The sequence below is a fragment of the Argiope bruennichi genome, chromosome 10 (assembly GCF_947563725.1).
Source record: "Argiope bruennichi chromosome 10, qqArgBrue1.1, whole genome shotgun sequence".
Lineage (NCBI taxonomy): Eukaryota > Metazoa > Arthropoda > Arachnida > Araneae > Araneidae > Argiope > Argiope bruennichi.
The window spans coordinates 113,170,815-113,189,075 of record NC_079160.1 but is presented as its reverse complement, the minus strand read 5'-3'; the positions used below and the strand labels follow the sequence as shown (position 1 = coordinate 113,189,075).

At 32.5% G+C, this 18,261-nt stretch overlaps 1 protein-coding gene across 1 annotated transcript; it reads left to right on the top strand.

The window, feature by feature from the left end:
- Positions 1-18,056, top strand: LOC129988482 (uncharacterized). Its single transcript, XM_056096720.1, has 3 exons — positions 1-920; positions 4,868-5,010; positions 17,283-18,056. Exons 1-3 carry the CDS (start codon positions 190-192, stop codon positions 17,408-17,410), a joined length of 1,002 nt encoding a protein of 333 aa, XP_055952695.1. The 5' UTR covers positions 1-189; the 3' UTR covers positions 17,411-18,056.
- The last annotated feature ends 205 nt before the right edge of the window (positions 18,057-18,261 follow it).

Here is an 18,261-nt window from a genome sequence, read left to right as displayed (position 1 = left end):
TGACTCTGGGATTCTTTGGATGCGATGCGCTAACATTGTTTGACAACACAGAAGCTGTAACGCCACATCCGATTTACTATCAATGTTTTATTATTCTATGATTATGCGTTATCCGCCGTTTAAAAGCGTGTTTTGTCTAGGAAATTAAACGAAAATGGCGAAAAAAATGCTCGCATATTTATTCCAAAGATGATGGCCCTCAAAGCGAACATAATGAACATCGTTATATTTTTCCTGATTTTATTCCATTTTCGAACTTTCATTAAGTGTTCTGTTTTTTATGATGATAATGAAAGAGACTGCAAGGTGAATTTAAACGATGGAATTAATAAGTGTGAGTTTAATTTCCAAGATGGCAGTTGGGGTGAACTCTTCGTGTCATTGCCTTCAATCCATGACTGCATCAATCAGTGTCTCCATAAAGAATATTTATTTCGTTTCAAAAACTATACTTTGCCAGCTTTTCCGCATGCTACATTTTCGAATCTCAGAAACGGAACTTTGAAATTGGAAATTTCTAATGGCAGCAGAATATCATTGTTGTCACCATCACTTCCCAAGTATTCCATTTTTCAAAATTCATCATTTAATTCGGTGATTTTTGATGTTAGCGACTCATCGACATTAATTGGATGGAACTGGACTGTGTTACAAGATTTAACGGTAGTTTCAAGTAAAGGGTTTGAAATAAACATCGTGAGATCGAAGCTTGTATATCTGCATTCTGATTTCAACAAGGTGGCGAAAGGGCACATAACTGTCGTCCGAATATTAAAGTGTGAACTGAAGTGGCTAGGGAAGAATATTTTTGCTCCACTTATTTCTTTGAAAAGTCTTGAACTTCGAGGTAATCTTATAAAATTTATTCGTCGCTCTCAACTTCCAAGAAGCACATCTGCATTGCGAGTGTTGGATTTGGGGTAAGAATTTTTTAAATTAATTAATTTGTTTCTTAGTTTGAATTAATTAATCTATTAATTAGTTTGAATATTAATAGTATACTGCCTCCCACCAAGGGGCACCTCATTGTGGATGGAAGCTTCCGGAATGGTAGTTGGTTCTCGCCATTCTAGTAGGTACAGAAAACGATGGGAGTCGGTTGCCTCCCATCGATGATGGGACGTACTTCCTAAGGGAAAGGTTATACCGTGATCGGTGATGGCCCTTAGTTCCCAACCACAATTCCTGCCAGTATTGCTGTAGCGGTGGTTCTGTCATTCAGATTTTTCCGTGTGTCTTCGGGCGGGTCAGAGTAGCCGGTTATAGGTTTAATAGGTTAAACGATAAACGCAGGAATTTGAATTATTTAATTTCGATACGTTGGATACGTTTCGATACGTTCCAGAGTATCTTATTCAATATTTTGATGTAAAGAAAATTGAAATTAATTATTTTTAACTATCAATTTTTTTACAAGCAAAGAACGAACCTAGCATGCTAAGATGTTTCCGTGAAAAAAAAGTCAAAAGAACAATTTATACATTTCTATATACAAAGTTCTCACTAAAATTATGGCCCAACAACTATTTTCTAAAATTTCAGAGATAGGCATATATTTTCAATCATAAGTATGTTTTAAATAACATAAGGAATTATATGTTGTGCTCTTTCAGTCAACAACTGTACAGTAGAAAAATTAAAATATCTAAATTTTTAAACAGTTTCCCTGGTCTTTTTTTAATAATCAGGTCGTATTTTCCTGGTCCTTATAATTTCCCCAATCATGTTTTGTACAGTAATCTTGTCGTGCTAATATCGTTAGATGGAAAAAGTTTTCATTCATTTAAGGTTAAAATTGAGTTATGAAACTCTGAATTTCTATTATTTTAGATTAATCATTGCTTCCTTAAACAAATATCGATCATTGTTTGTTAAAGGTTTTCCGAAATAGCCACTAAAAATGTCTATAATCGGTTAAAATTTCGATATTCAAAGCGTCATAATTTGGTTAGTTATGGTAATGGAAGAGTAGAATTACTATTTTTTAATATAAAAGGTTAGGAATTACAACAGATCAGAATATTATTAAACAGAAAAAAAATGTGAATTATAATTTTTAAATTGAGGCCTATAATTTTATAATTATATAAATTTAGTTATGATAATATATTACTATAATATTGCGTACAATTATTACAATATGCAATTACTGAACAATTATATTATATTGAAATAAATATCTCAGTTAATGTATAAATGTCTCTCCCCATATATTCATTAAATTAACTCAAAAATGATTAAAATATATATATGGAATCTATAGAATAAAATATATAAAAATTCCTTTAGAAATTTACTCTTTAGAATTTAGAATTAATTTTAGAATTTTAGAAATTACTGATTCCTTTAGAAATTACTATGTATGACTTTCATAGTTTGATTGAAGTCGAAATTATGCGATGCAACTCATAAGTTCTTGTATTACTTAACCGAAGAGACCGTATTAACTGAATATGAGATGTTTCAAAATTTCATTCACGAATTCCCCTAACATATCAAAGAAACTTATTGATATCTCGCAATTCTTACTTCAAAACATTAGCTCGTCAGATGCAGGCAATATTATGCATTAAGATTTGTGTTTATTTAGATTCACTCAATCAGCCCTTAACATTTTTGCAAAGAATTTTAAAATATTCTTACAAATAAATAAATAAAACAACCACCTTTATTATCTTCTAATGATGCATCTTTATTTTGCAAATCTTTATTACTCTTTTTCTCTCTTTTTCCCTAAAAGAAGTTTAAATTTATTTTGCTAAATTTAGTTTTAAATCTTATAAAAAGAATTAAAACTGACGAAATAAATGTAACTAATTTTGAATTTATCGAAGGAAGAATTTAAAGCATATAGGAAAGAATCGCGCAATTTCATTTAACTGAAGCTATTTGTAAAGTATTTTGAAATTAAAATACAGAGTAAAATAATTTTCATTCATTCTTCAACAATAGGTGACTGCTAAAATTTCTTTTTAAATTTTCCTATATAAAATCGTGGCTTTTTATAGTTTTTATATTCAATGTTATAATAGAGATTTTGACTAAAAGTAATAATATGTTTGAAAACTTATTTTTGTGTAATCCGAAATCTGTTCATTAGTATCTTTAAATTAATTATTTTAATATTAAGAGCTCTAAGGATTTCTATCATCACAAAAGGTACAGTAATATCTTCATGATAACGACATTCAGAATATCAAACAACATGATGGAAAATATCTTTTACTATTAGGGTTAACTATTAATGAGGCTTTAATCTTGAAATAGTTTTTATCATTTGCTTGTTGCAATAAATACAATGTGCGCCATAAATTCATGCAAAATACAAGAAATCATAATAAAAAAAGTAATGCTCTGAAAAAATTGCGGTTTGTGGGAATATGTTCAGAGAGTCTTTGGATTTCTCTCATTTAAAATGATTCAAAAAATGATCGGTAGATGGCGCTCACACGTCAAACTGAAAACGTTTATGCAAATCAAGAAAACAGAGCATAATAACTTAACATGGCGCATTTTATTTTAAAGTAAAAGTGGTTCAATATGATCACCAACATAAGGCATTAAGTAAACGAAACGCGTAACTATACTTATTACAGCGGGATGTAGCGTGTCGGCAGCAATGCCACCGATGAGCCATTTACTGGCGTCTTTCAGTTTCGCCAAAGTGGCTGAGAGAGCTCCGGTAGACATGAGACTTTAGGTATCCCCATAACCAAAAGTCCGCTGGAGTAAAGTCTGGCGATCAAGAAGGCGACTTAACCTTACACCCTCGAATTTTCACTCGGTCCATAATAAATGTGTTTAGGAGGAACGTCTTGGCGGAACGAGCAACATGAGATAGGGCATCAACCTGCATGAACGTGACCGGCAGGCAACGCACGTCTTTGCTACAAAGCAGACACAACGTGATCTCGCAAAAGGGGAAGATAGCAATTCTGAAGTGACAGAATAGGATTCCAACCGGATACAGGACAACACTCTTTAAAAAAAATTACTCAGAATGAAGGACACGGTGAAGACACACCCAACAATCACACATGGAGAGTGTAGTGGTTTGGTCGTGTACTAACGAGGGTTTAATGTTGCCCATATACAACTGTTTTGAGTATTGACGTCACCATGCAATGAAAAGAAGGCTTCTTTTGTACACATGATGTTCCGCAACCATTGTGGGTCATGTTCCATTTGCGCAAGCGTCCATGTTGCAAAATATTGTCTTTCATCGGAATCTGCTTGCAATAATTGATGAAGTGCCTGCATCTTGTACGGATATATCTTCAATGCCTCATCTTGGTGTTTCTGGATTTCCTGTTGCTCTCTCAGATTCACGTGCACTGTAACTCCTCGTTGATGTCTCGGCTGCCAAATTTCTCGTGATACTTTGTACATCAGGTATGCAGTCCGCACTGAAGGATGGTCTGCCATTTCGTGAACTATCCTCCAAATTTCCCGTTTCCTCACAACGACGTATTACATTCAATATCCCATTCAATGAAACAGGGTTTTTTTTTCGCTTTGATTCCTTTCCTTGTGCAGAACTTTAACAATGTGTTAGTTGCGGATACACTGTTCTTATAGAAAAGATTAACCACTAATGCTTGCTCTGGTAATGCTAACATGCAGCTGCCATCGAATAATGGATCCATTTCAGGCCTTGTGCTTTATAGCTATCCTGTACACGTCTATCTCTAGTGGTTCAAAATTAGCTATTGAGCCAAAATTACAAAGAAATCATATTGCACGTAGAGACATTATAATTTTGAATAATAGACAGCATTTCCCATTGAACGAACGGGAACAAAAATTCTAAACTATTAATATTAGGTATATTTAAATGTATTAAATGTTTATATTCCATTTGCATTAGGAACAATCGATTGACGAGCCTTCCTCCAGACATCTTTGACGACTTGAATTTACAAACGGTTCTGCTGGACGGCAACAGACTGAAGATATCTGAAGCTCTCATGGAAAACATTGTAAATAATGACCAACATATTCATATTTCAGGTGAAAAAACAACTGTTCTTTTTATCTTTAAATATACTCTTGATATTATTAATAAGATAATACAATAGAAAAATTTCAAAAATTATTTCGTTCTTTTGAGTATTATAAATGATAAGACTCAAATTATGTTTACTTTTTCCCATACGATTATGCTAAGAGAAAATTTTATTTCAAAATATTCAAACTCTAGATTTTGACTATTCGCAATGTTTCTAGCTTCGTCGAGACTGAAAAACACATTTTTTGAAATGATACCTATCTCTGGACATGATGATTCAAAAGGCTTTAAGTGAGATGGGTGGAATTTAATATGCTATATTTACACTAAACATGTAAATTTCTATCAAGTTTTGAACAAAATATATGCATAAGAAGTTTGTCTGTCTAGCTGTTCGAATGTATACGAAGGCGATGAAGCATAAAGATCTAGTTGAATAAAATTTCGTATCTGATCTTGATTGAATTTTAGTTCTGTATCAAGTTCTGGTCCCATTCGATCAAAAAAAAAAAGGCATCCAAAATGTTTTCTTTCCTTTTTTTCCCTCGATATAATGAAGCCCAAAATACTCTTGTGCAGCACTAACTCTGAAAAAAAATTGAAGATTTGTGGTTTTTTCACGGTCTTTCTCATTGTATAAAATTTTTATGAGAGGGAAGGGAGACAACCCCTTTATTAGGATATATGTGAGAAAGTTTCGGAAAGATCACGTTCTCTGGCTTAAATAACAATGTAATAATAAGTTTTAAAAACATATTCGCATTTCGGTAGCAAAATGAAACATTATTGATAATGTTTGTTACATTAAATTTTATCGTTGACTGAATAATTTTGAATTGATATTCGTTTTTTACTTTTTCATATACCTAGTATAGAGAAAGTATTGCGGTTGTTAAAAAATTCGAACTCGTGATTTTGACGAATTTTTATGTTTCTGCGCTCGAAAAACACATTTTTGAAAAATGTACGTCTGTCTGTGACAAAGATAATTAAAAAAAACGCTTTGAGCTAGACGGACGAAATTTGTGTACGGTGTAAAGTCTCGATCCAGTCCGATCCAATAAAGGGTAGCGTTATAATCAAATTCTTTATTTACAGCTTTATTTACACAAAATTACAGTTTATCATCTAGGTTCTAGGTTAAATGAGTTATTAGTATTCTATTCGACACAACAAGGATAGTTCCTCGAATACTTTCGGAGAAACCTCCCAAGAAAACAGCTAACCGACTTTTAGCGTTCTAGCAAAAACAGGCGTAGCTCCAGGGATCCACCGAATCTTCTCGGGTGGAATTCTCATTGGACACTCCGCTCTCACCGCTATCTTCCTCCGTCTCCACGATTCCTGTCTCTGCCAACCTCCTCGCACTTTCATTCTGTCCCCACCCTCATTCACATCGGACCATTTAGCTCCCGGTTATCCAATAATCGTTCAGCAACAACTTCACTGGTCTACCGTCGTCCGTGGGAATCCGTCGAAGAGCCACCCTCCACAATGTAAAGAATGCAGGTTTACATCTGTTTCAAATACCCGTTTTCTGCATGTGTGGTCCCTTATCTGGACTCACACTAATTGCCCAGATGTCCTTACTTTAAAGGGGTTGGCCACCTGGCCCTCTGGAAGCACTTACACTGAGGTAGGGCGTCGCCATTGCTGATACTGCTGTCAGAAGGCTAATTATAGAGCGTGGGAAAAAGAAACGTCACCATGGTCAAGCAGGGAAGAAGCTGAATCCTTACAACGGTTTTACACCAAATTCTTAGATTTCTATCAACTTTTAAACAAAAACTGTTCAGAAGAAGTCTGTCTGTCCTAATGGTTTGGAAGTAAGTGAACAAAATGAAGAGAATTAGATAGATGACACTTGGTGCACAGATTTAACATCGCCATTGCAGACACTCATCAAATTGTGTGCCAAATCCAACAACGGGTGGACTGTCTGTCGGTCTGTACTTTCAGAAGCATGTAAACGCGATAATTCAAAGAAGCCAATGATTTAATTATATCAAATTTGGTTTGGGATTTTGTGACTACATAAGCAGTTTTGTGGCAAATCTTTGTTTCAATCGATGGAGAAAAATGTATCTAAAGCACAAATTCGATTTTCGTATAATAAATCGAATAAATTGCTAAAAAAAAAAATCTCGCCAAGAATGACATGATAAATTCAGTAAAGGTGCTTAATACACGCCATAGGTTAATATTTCGTAACTATTATACACCAGTCAAATGTAAGGCATTCTCTGGCTTGACAAGTTTATTAGAAACTATGCAAGAAAGTTTTAGGGAGACCACTCCCTCTGGTAGCTTAATGTTTTCAACCAATGATTCCTCGCTAACATACATTGTTTATGAAAACAGGACATTGTCATTGCGAATAATATTGTTCTATACTTAAAAATAAAATTTTATTTTGTGTGTTATTATTTCTTTGAAATGAAATAAATAAATAAAATCTGCTATCACAAATTTCAAGTCATCATGCAAGAACATTGTTTCTTTTAAATTACGTGTTATAGATCCAACAGAAAAATATCACGTTCTCACTTGAGTCAGATTTCGCTGTCATCAACATTCAGAAAAGCGATGGTTTATTAAAATTTCAAAATCAATCGAGTTCTAAAAGTTTTTTCTCGAGGCCAGAATATTCTTTCGTGGAAAACTAGTTTAAACTGATTTTAAACAATCACGTGACTATCAGATTAGGCATGCGTCGATATTTAGAAAACGACAGTTTTTGGTCATCTCGAAATCGTTCGAGCTCAAAATTGTATCTCGAGGCTAGAATGGATTTTTTTCTTCGAAAATCTAGTCTAAATTGGTTTGGAATGATCGCGTGACTACTGTAATGCGCAATCGTCAAGTTTTAGAAAAGCGATGCAACCCCCCTCCCCGTCTCAAAATTTTTCGAGCTCTAAAACTTTTTTTTGCCAGCTAGAAAAATTGAAAATGAAATTTAAAAAAATTATATTATTATTCTCTCTCTCTCTTTCTCCCTCTCTCTCTCTCTGTATATATATATATATATATATATATCTTTGTGCCCTTTATTGGCCAGACTGCAGAATCGGGTACATGGCGGATATTCGCACCAAGTCGTAACCTTTTGTTGGCGATAAGTCGTTAAATGTGACAACCACCTTTATTATTTTCAAATAATTCTAAAAGCGAAAAATTAAGGCCTCAAAAGGGATAAATCGCCAATTTTCTGCTTGTGGATTTTGAGGCTTCAAAAACTCCAAACCAAAACAACATCAGGTTCTCACATGATTAAAAAAAAAAGTCAGTACAAATGGTTCCTCCGAAATTTTTTCGCTTACTCTCCCTAGTAAAGATATAAATCTCTTGCATAAAAGTTGAATATCTAAAATGTCATGAATGCTCAGATTTTTATTTTCAGAATCTCGCACATAAGCATTTGCATTCTTACTATAATGAAAAAAAAACCAATTTTAGTATGCATTTTAGACGAATCCGCTCGTTTTTTTTTTTTTAATTTTTTTTTTTTTTATCTCTTTAAATCAAAATTTGACGCACACAGAACTACAGATTAAGAAATAAAATCACATACAAAACTGCATTTAAGTAAATCGTTGCATTTTTTAATTATTATGTGCACATGCTAACGAAAGTACAGAGCGACATATATCCAAGCTTTGACATATTTTATTTGACGGGAATCGGCATTTTAATTTGTGCGCCAAATTTTATCTGTCTACTTTATTAAGTTTAGTAATTATTTTGTTCACTTGTATTCGGACTGTCAGACAAACAGATTTCCTAAAAATGGATTTCGTTCAAAATTAAAAACTTTTGGTTTTAAATTTACATATCAAATTTTATTCGTCTAGCTCAAAGCGTTTTAGGAATTATTATGTTCACAGACAAACAGACAGATCGACATAATTCTAAATATATATTTTTTGGACTCATGGAAGTTTAACCCCTTCAGGACGGGAGGCCTCTATCCAATACGCATGCACAGGACGGAGCGTACGCGAAAGGAATCATCCCACAAGACGAGGGTTTTGCGTCCTAAGAATAATTTTGAAAAAAAAAATCACAAAAAAATAAAGTTTAAGTCTTAACGTCGTCATTTTTGCTACCATTTCAGATTATTAGTTCATTCATTGTAAGGGCACATTCTTCTTCTCACAAATCGCATTTTTTTTGACATAATAAACCGAACCCCAGGCTTTCCGTAATAAAAAGAGAAATGCGGGAAATGTATCTGGAAGCTACGCAAAATACAACAGGACTGACGGTTAAATCCGAAAAAACTACAGTTACACAGTAATAACGAAAAAAAAAAAAAAAAAAAATTAAAAAAAAAAATGTGATTCTATCAAGTAGAAAGTTACAAAACCCAGCTCTGTGTATTTACATTACTTTCACCCCCCCCTTCCTCCCCCGCAACAGCTGATGAGTAAAATGCAAAAGTCAGGTTAAATATGAGCTAATTGATGCTAAAACCATATTTATTTCAAAAGTAATGGACACAGAGAGACATCTAGTGGCGTTTAAAAATTGTTCCAGTTTAAAATGCACATGTGCATCACCGTCCCATGAGTTTGATTTCCAGACTTTCGTAGTACCGGCTTTGGGAAATGTTCGTAGATGATGCATATATGGCAGTCCCGTCGAGAAAGGGTTAAATAAAGATTTGTTAAAACTTTGAATCCGAAATTTCTGACGATCAGAGAAATTTTTCTTTAAAAAAAATTAAATTACAAAAAAAAAAAGAAATTTTATTTAGAAGGCATTGAAAGTTTTAATGTAAGGAAATTCGGGAAGAATATATCCATTCAGGAGTTTAATATCTTTTAATTATTCATCGCAATGAAACCATTCTTCATAATCCAGGCCATAGTTGATTACTTTGGCATCAAATGAACCATAAAGTAAGTAAATATATCAACAGCCCAATTCAAAACGAGAGTTAGAAAATCTGAGATATTACCATTTTAAATTTTAAAATGCTTCTAAGAATTCTAATTTTTTATCACCTTTCTTTCAAACGCATTCTGTAAGATGAGTGGGAAATTATCCTTTTGAATAGTAAAAGTGATGATATTTCTTTGGAACATTTAATTTGCAAAAATAACCAGCTAAAGTGGTTTCCCGGAAATTTTCTCGCATATTCTTCTACAAAGATCTTATCCCTCTTAAAATTGTGGACCTTAGGTAAGGCTGCGAATGTATTGCATGGGATTGGAGAATAATAGCTATGAAATATGGATTTTTGGGGTGGAATTAACAATTTTACTGATTTTATTCAGCGAACATGTATTTTGGGTGCCATTTTCCGAACAACTGAATTAAAAATTTGACAAGGAGTTGCAGTTGTAATCACAAGATAGCATACCGAATTTCATTTATTTAGAGCATTGCGTTTATATGCATACGAAAGTACAGACTGACAGACGGTCAGTCAATTCTAAGATAGATGTGGTTCAAAATTTAATAAGAATCTGTATTTTAGATGCTAAATTTGTCTACCAAATATTATCTACCTAGCTCTCTGCGTTTTGTAGCTATCAAGTTCACTCGAACAACCAACCAGACCTCATTTGAAAGGATTCATTCAAAATTTTAATGAAATCTGAAAATTCGGTTTCAAGTCCATATATCAAATTTCATCTGTGTAGCTCCAAGTGTTTTTCAGTTATCATGTTTATAAAAAAAAAAAAAAAAAAAAAATGGACATAATGCCAAAAATGTGTTTTTTAAAATCGACGTGGCCTGAAACGTGAACATCAAAATCTTGAGTTTGAAAATTTTGAATAATACAGTAGTTTCTGCATATTTCATATATGAAAAAGTATAAAAAAGGACTTTTTTTAAAAAAAATTTCTAGTAGTAAGACCATGCAGGATAATTTCGCGAGTTCGCAAATTGTACAGACTAAGTCTATGGCAAAGGATACCGACGTGCTCTGATTGGTTTAAGCCTTGGCATCTTTTTGGCAATGTTTTGCACTCATAATAGTCTAGTTTTTGCTTATTTGGCTCAAACTTTGTACCTTTCATTAGTTTTATGGAAGATACGAGTGAATATCAACACGATCTAATTTTTATTAACATAATTGTTTTCTCTAAATATTAGTAGTCATACTACTAATACTAATTAATAATAATAATAATAAATATTACTAATAATACTAGTAATACAAGTAACTAATGTTGTTTATGCACAGAAGTATAAAAACTATATGAAAGTAATTACTAAACATATGATGCAGCAATTAAATAATTCTTATTTTTCTATGATTTTCGTGCCTTTATTAGATAATTTATGCAGTCATTAAAACTTGTTGCTGAACGTTTGTTACTTTCCCATCAACTACATATGGGGAGATGATTACTTAACGCCCAAAGCGAATAAATATGTAAGCTTTAACGGAATATGCGATTTCGTAGCTAATTTTTTTAGTTATATCAAAATAATATGAAGATGAAACACATGCAAAAAATATTTTTAATAAATTGAATTTTTTATATTTCCTAAATTTAGGCTTCAGAATTTGATCTTTTCTGCTGTTTATGTGTTCCAGATTAATATTACATGTAAACCGCAAAAAATAGGGGGGGGGGGAGGATAAATTCACAAATTTTATTTCTTTTTATAGAAATATATTTCGGTATGGCATCTTTTTGGCAAAACATTGCCAAAAAGATGCCAAGGCTTAAACCAATCACAGCACGTCGGTATCCTTTGCCATAGACTTAGTCTGTACAATTTGCGAACTCGCGATAATTTCGTTTTGTGCGATTTCATCACATTTTGGAAGGTCTTAGTGAAAATGGTAGTCAGTTAAGACCTATAAAAAATTATAATTAGCAAAAAATAATCTTTCAGAAATACATGAAAAAAAATATTAGTAAGCAAATGGTAGCTGTATATTAACATTTTTCATGTATCAATTTTCATTTAAAAGTTGCCTGAGAAACAATATTATTCCCAATCCATTTTCACTTTCTTGTTTACCAAAAGAGAAAGTAAAAGTACATTGAAAGTACAAAAAGAAAGTATTATAATCATAAAAAAAAAAAAAAAATGCGAACAATAATAAATTTTGTCGAATCTTCACGTTTTAGACTTTTCTGAGTCTGAAAAACACATTTTTGGAATTACAGTGGTGGCCAAAATTGTGGACACTTTTGAAAATCGTTGTTTTTTAACTTTGTATGATTATAGAAAATGTCACCTTTCATAAAATGCCAACTTTTGCATATCATTTTAAAGAGAATTTAATGCTGATTTTAATACAAATATTTGCAATACAAAAAAGTTATACGTACTTTAATCTGAATAACAGACACAGTGATGAAGTGGATTGTAATTTCTAACTTTCCTGACAAATCATTGTTCTTGTTTTGGGAACCAATTAAATGTTAATAATAAAATGTTGAAAGTTAGAGCAAGTCATTATTATGCTTTTTTCTATAGAGGAAAGACTGCTTTTTTATGTAATCAAATTGGAAGTTAGAAATTTTGATAACATTTTAATATATAGTTGAAATTTTTGTAAATATCTCTAATATTTAGTCAAGAAACAATGACATCAAATAAAAGAATAAGTTGGACACCTAGAAATAGAACTAAAATTATTGTGTTACATGATTGTGGTTTTCCTATGCTGAAATTTCAAGACAGGTGGGTGGTTCAGTGACTACATCTGGAGTCCGAATGCTTTGTTTACGATATCAAGAGACAAATTCGATAAAAAACAAAGCAGGAAATGGCTGAGAAAGGTGCACCACATCTGTTGATGACAGAAGAATAAAAAGATAATGTCTCCAAGATAGAAGAATGTCATCAGCGGCCACCAGAAGTCAATTGAATGATGCTGGCATTTATGTCAGTTCAAGAACAATTTGGAGCATATTATTAGATGCTGGACTAAAAGGTAGAATTCAACGAAAAAAATCCTTATGTCAATTTACGGCAGTGTATAAAAATATTACAATAGGCAAAGGAACGCATTAATTGGACAGATGATTGATTAGTGGTCACAAGTTATACGAAGTGATGAAACAAAGATATTGTTATTCGGTAGTGATGACATAGACATGATGATGTAAGACATAGAATAGGCAAAGAGCTACATCCTGACTGCATTCAGGATGAAGAACTCAATTAGTGTTATGATTTGGTCATGCATATCAGCAGACGGTGCTGGTCTCCTTCATGTTATCGATGGGATATTAAATGCAAGAAAATACATTGACACTATTCTAGAGCCAAAACTTACACCTTCCGTCAGCGATCTCCTTCCTAACAACACATCATTTATTTTTCAGCAAGATTCAGTTCCTTGTAACACAGCAAAAATATCGAAAGCGTGGATTAGTACAAATAGAATTGAATTGTTATCATGGACAGGAAAGATTCCTGACCACAAAATTGTTGAGAATTATGGCACCATTTGAAAAATCTTGTACATATGAAGCGTTCATCAAATAAAAGAGAATTAATTGAGGCTATAATTGTTTCCTGTCATCATGCAATAACGAAGGAAGAGCTTAAAACTCACGTCAGCTCAATAAAACAACAGTGTGAAGCTGTAATAAAAAAATAAAATAAAATAAAGCTACCCTTCTAAGTACTTATAACTTACTGCAGTCATCATCTAATGTATCTCGACAATTATTGCCGCTCAACTTTTTTTTGTAAATATTTCAATTTTGTTTTTTGTATTGAAATCAGCATTAAATTCTCTTTAAAATGATATATAAGAATTTGATTTTTGTGAAACGTTACATTTTCTATGAGCATACAAAGTTAGAAAACAAAACAAAAAAAAAAAATCAAAAGTGTCCACAATTTTGGCCACCACTATATGCTTGTTTATAAGTGAACAATACAATTCAAAAAATGTTGAGCCAGATGGACGAATTTTGGTATCTGATATTTACATCATATTTGCAGATTCCTCTGAAAATTCGAACGAAATCGATTCAGAGGAAGTCTGTTTGTCTTGCTGTCGGAATATAAGTTAACACGATAACTACAAAATAAAGATATTTAGATGGGTGAAATATTCTACATAGAATTAACGTCTAAAATGCATATATTTATTAGATTTGAAATCAGATCAATCAAGGAGTTGACATTCTGTCACTCTATAAAACATGTAAAGGCGATATCTCAAAAACGTAATACCATAAATATATGGAATTTGGCATGTGATTTTTCCGACACTGTTATAATTGTATGTCAAATTTTGGTTTGAATCACTTGAAAGTAAGTTGTTCAAAATACACAATTAGTGTATTTATACTACACAAATTGTATAGTATAAATACTATACTATACAATTAGTTTTTTGATACTTTCATAAAGATTGTGCGTTAATATATATAATTATTGTGTGGCAACTGCTTGCTATTAACATTACAAAATAATGCGAACACACATCAAAAAACAGAAAAACGTTATCAGAAAAGGGATGGGCCAAACTTTGACTTAATTACAGATTTTATTCGATCTGGATGTATGTATAGAGATCATGAACAAAATTTATTGGAATATGAAGTCATTTCTTGGAAATCAGTCCCTAACTCCGAAAGCGTAGATGATGGAGAAAATCGAGCACGGAGTTTGGACAAAAAATATCCCACAAATGTTTAATACTATTCAAGCAGTAGACTGAGGAAACCAACAAGATGTCCTGTTTCTTCCTTGAGCTATTTAAACCATTTTTAGACTATTTTAGCAATGTGGATAGAAGCGTTGTTGTCTTGATAAAGCGGGCTTCTCCGGGAAGAAAAGAAGGCACCTTATTCCCCAGAATATCGACATAGTGAACAATTATAACCTTCCCATGCAGAGTAACAAGCGGCCCAAGACCACGGCAAAATATCGATCCCCATACCATAAGCCCCCCCCCCCCCATGCTTCACAGTCGACAGGAAGCAGTCAGGAGAAAATGCTTCAGTGGGAGTTCTCCCCACTGAAACATACGCGTGCAGTCGTCTGAAATATGATGAAGATCGGTTCATCAGATCAGATGACTTGTTTCCACCTGTTGTGGTGTCCAGTTTCTGCGCGTTTTAATCACTGGCGTAGCTGAAAACCATGATGTGATGATACCAATGGTTTACGAATAGTAACTCTTCCATAAACGTTCGAATTCCTTTGAACAATTTTTGCTGAAATGTTGTACCGGAGATGACTATTTATCTTATACATTATCTGGGATAAAGATTGCTTGCGCTTTCGGTCCATTATACGAGTCAACATTCTTATATCCCTCTCAATAAGCATTTTTTTAGTGTCCACTGTTGTGACTCACAGATGTCATATTACCGCATTTCGTGTACACTATCATAACGGCTGATATAGTTCTCCTTGCACGTCCCAAATCATTGGCTACTTCCGCCATCAAACAACCAGCACACTGCATTCCAACAATCATGCCTTTTTCGGATTCTGACAAGTCAGTCATTTTTGAATTTTTCAGAAAGTATGGTAGAAGCATGCAGCACTTATGACTGATATTGAGAGACTGATACCTTACTTTTCATAGCCATTAGGGGGCAGAATTGAGTGCAAAGTAACATGTACATTCTGCTTCTATGAAATGGGCTATACTTTTTTTACTGAGTGTTCGTATTACTTTGTCCCCCATCTGTACATTTATTAGTAAGCATGCGAGCAGTTTTCAAGGAGACCAGTTCCATTGGTTTATTGCATTGGTAATACTGCGCACCACTTCCATTGGTTTATTGGTATTACTGCGTTTTCAACAGCAATTTATCTATGCTTAACTGAAACAAAACTGTAAAATTTAATGTCAACTGACAAATGTAATCTCACAAATGTAATGTAATCTGTAAATGTAATATGACAGTTTAATATCGGTTAGTAGACTTCGACGATCAGCTTGTTTGTCAACCATCTATATATTTAATATAATTCTAAAAACCCCAAAAAAGTTTCCCAGCCACAGTGATCGTACCGGTTATGCTAATTTTTATTTCATATAAAAGTTAAAAGAGACAGAGATATGCCATCATTGGCCCCTTATTCATCCAAGGTCTATTTTCGAGAGAAATCTCTAAATCACTCCCCCATTATACATTGTCTGTGAAGAAAAACTTTGACATTTCCCAATCACAGCCACATAAATGATTTGATACACAGATTTGGCCAATTTTTATTTCATGTGAAAATTCATGAACCCCAGATACATCAAGGATCGTTTAAACTCTCGGCCTCCATTTTCGAGAGATAATGCAAAACTTAGAAACCCCAACCGCAAAAACTGGACCGATTTCGTCCCTTTCTGACGCTAATTAATTTTATAAATTTGCAGTGCTCTGTCATTATAATGCAATTTTATCATTATTATGCATAATTCAAAAAATTATCATTAAAATAAATCCTATCATTATTTCCGTAAGATAAATTTCATAAAAAATTATCGACACCATATTAATAACGATTCATTTAGTTATGTCAATTAATTTTGAGAAAATATATCTCATCACAAAAAACATATAATAGAAATATAATTACTATAATATAACTAAAAATAAATTAGACTGTTAATTTAAACTATATTTGGATAATATATAATGATGGAGCATTCTGAATTGTTAACAATACTTCAAGGTGGCGTAATTCTCTCAGTTGTTGAAATTGAGGATTCTATCAAAGTTCTATTTAGCAATATGTCTCGACACGGAAAAGAAGGAAGTAGGTGACCATTGATGATATATCTAAACTCATGAGCATTCATATGAAACAAAAATATTCAAAATCGGAACAATGGTTGTGGGTGGGGAACGCTGTCGAGGTTTATTTTTTTCCCCCTATAAAGAATGTAATGCTTATTTCTATTTCCCTCGGAAACGGAAACCAGTGAGAAGCTGTGAACTAATAATGATTCATTTAGATGCTATAAGCTTTTACAAAAAATAAAATCTATAGAAATCGGTTCAGTAATTCAGATAGGAGAACGCTGCCGCGGTTTTTATCACCGTTAATGTACAGTGAAGCAGTCTTTTTCTAATTTGACTCAAACATGGGGAATGGGCTTATGAACTTTGAGAACGCATTTGAAGTTTATAAATTTTCACATGAAACAAAAATTGGGGAAATCGGACCAGTAGTCGAGACTAGGTGACTGGTTCTTTAGTTATTTTTTTAAATACAAAATATACGGATTATACTTTAATATACATTAATTGGTTTAATCAAAGCTTTAAATATATAGATTATACTTTATTGGTCTATATTTAACTAAGCATTTGTCTCTTTATTTCAGGAGCAATATGGCCTTGTAAATGTGATGTTGACTTCATTTTAAAATTTCTGACCAGTTTATATGATATGGAATGCTATGATGATAGGAGCAACGAAATCTTCAATTTTCGAAAAATGTGTCTCCTTTAAAATGCGATGCAATGGCAGAGAATAAAAATAAAATCCTGCCAAATATTTTTAGAACATTAGCTATTAAATTATTTGATAGAGGTTGTTTTACCTTCATTCAAAATTATTAAACATTTTATTGCAGAAACTATTAAACCAGAATATTTCGTCTGTATACGTTGTGATACAGTATAACAATAAGGAAAACAAATTTATTTATTTATTCATTTAAAAATTTAATTAACTGTTAAAATATTTACATCGAACAGCTGATATTTTTTTTTACATTTTAAAAAGTAATAAATGAGCATTTTTTTTAACTTAATGTTCCCTGTCTCCATTTAATATAAAAGTACTGATTGAAGAATGCATGACATGACTATTAAACAAATTCATTTAACTTTATTTTTCTGTAAAGATGAGAGTTTGCAATTGATGTTTTTTCATTCATTTCTTATCTTCTACATTTAGGGAAGAAAATAAAAAGATTGAAAGAATTTAATTATCAGTTAATCGATAAATGTACTTAAAAATTTGTTATTCAAAACCAGGGCCGCCACCTTCTGGTGAATTTTATAAAACATTATTTGAAGATTCTATTATTATTTTAAAAAATGCATTATCATTTACAGGCTAACAAATAAAATAAAATCATATTTATTAGTGCAATAAAAGTATGTTAACAAAGCTGTTTTTATTTTCTCTTGTTAATAATTATATTTACTTTAATAATTTTTGCACAGTAAAAACTTTTACATAATATGTAGTGATCAAGATATTATGCGAATACTAAGACGAAATAATTTATAAACAAACCCTCCCCCCTCAAGAGGGGAAATGAACAATTTAGAAGAAAGTAAGGTGTGGAGACG

What these genes read in the sequence shown, in the direction of transcription:
- LOC129988482 (XM_056096720.1), top strand. Translation starts at nt 190, where the DNA reads ATGATGGCCCTCAAAGCGAACATAATGAACATCGTTATATTTTTCCTG. An exon ending in TTGCGAGTGTTGGATTTGGG is followed by an intron (nt 921 to 4,867) that starts GTAAGAATTTTT and finishes CATTTGCATTAG; the next exon opens with GAACAATCGATTGACGAGCC. An exon ending in CCAACATATTCATATTTCAG is followed by an intron (nt 5,011 to 17,282) that starts GTGAAAAAACAA and finishes TCTTTATTTCAG; the next exon opens with GAGCAATATGGCCTTGTAAA.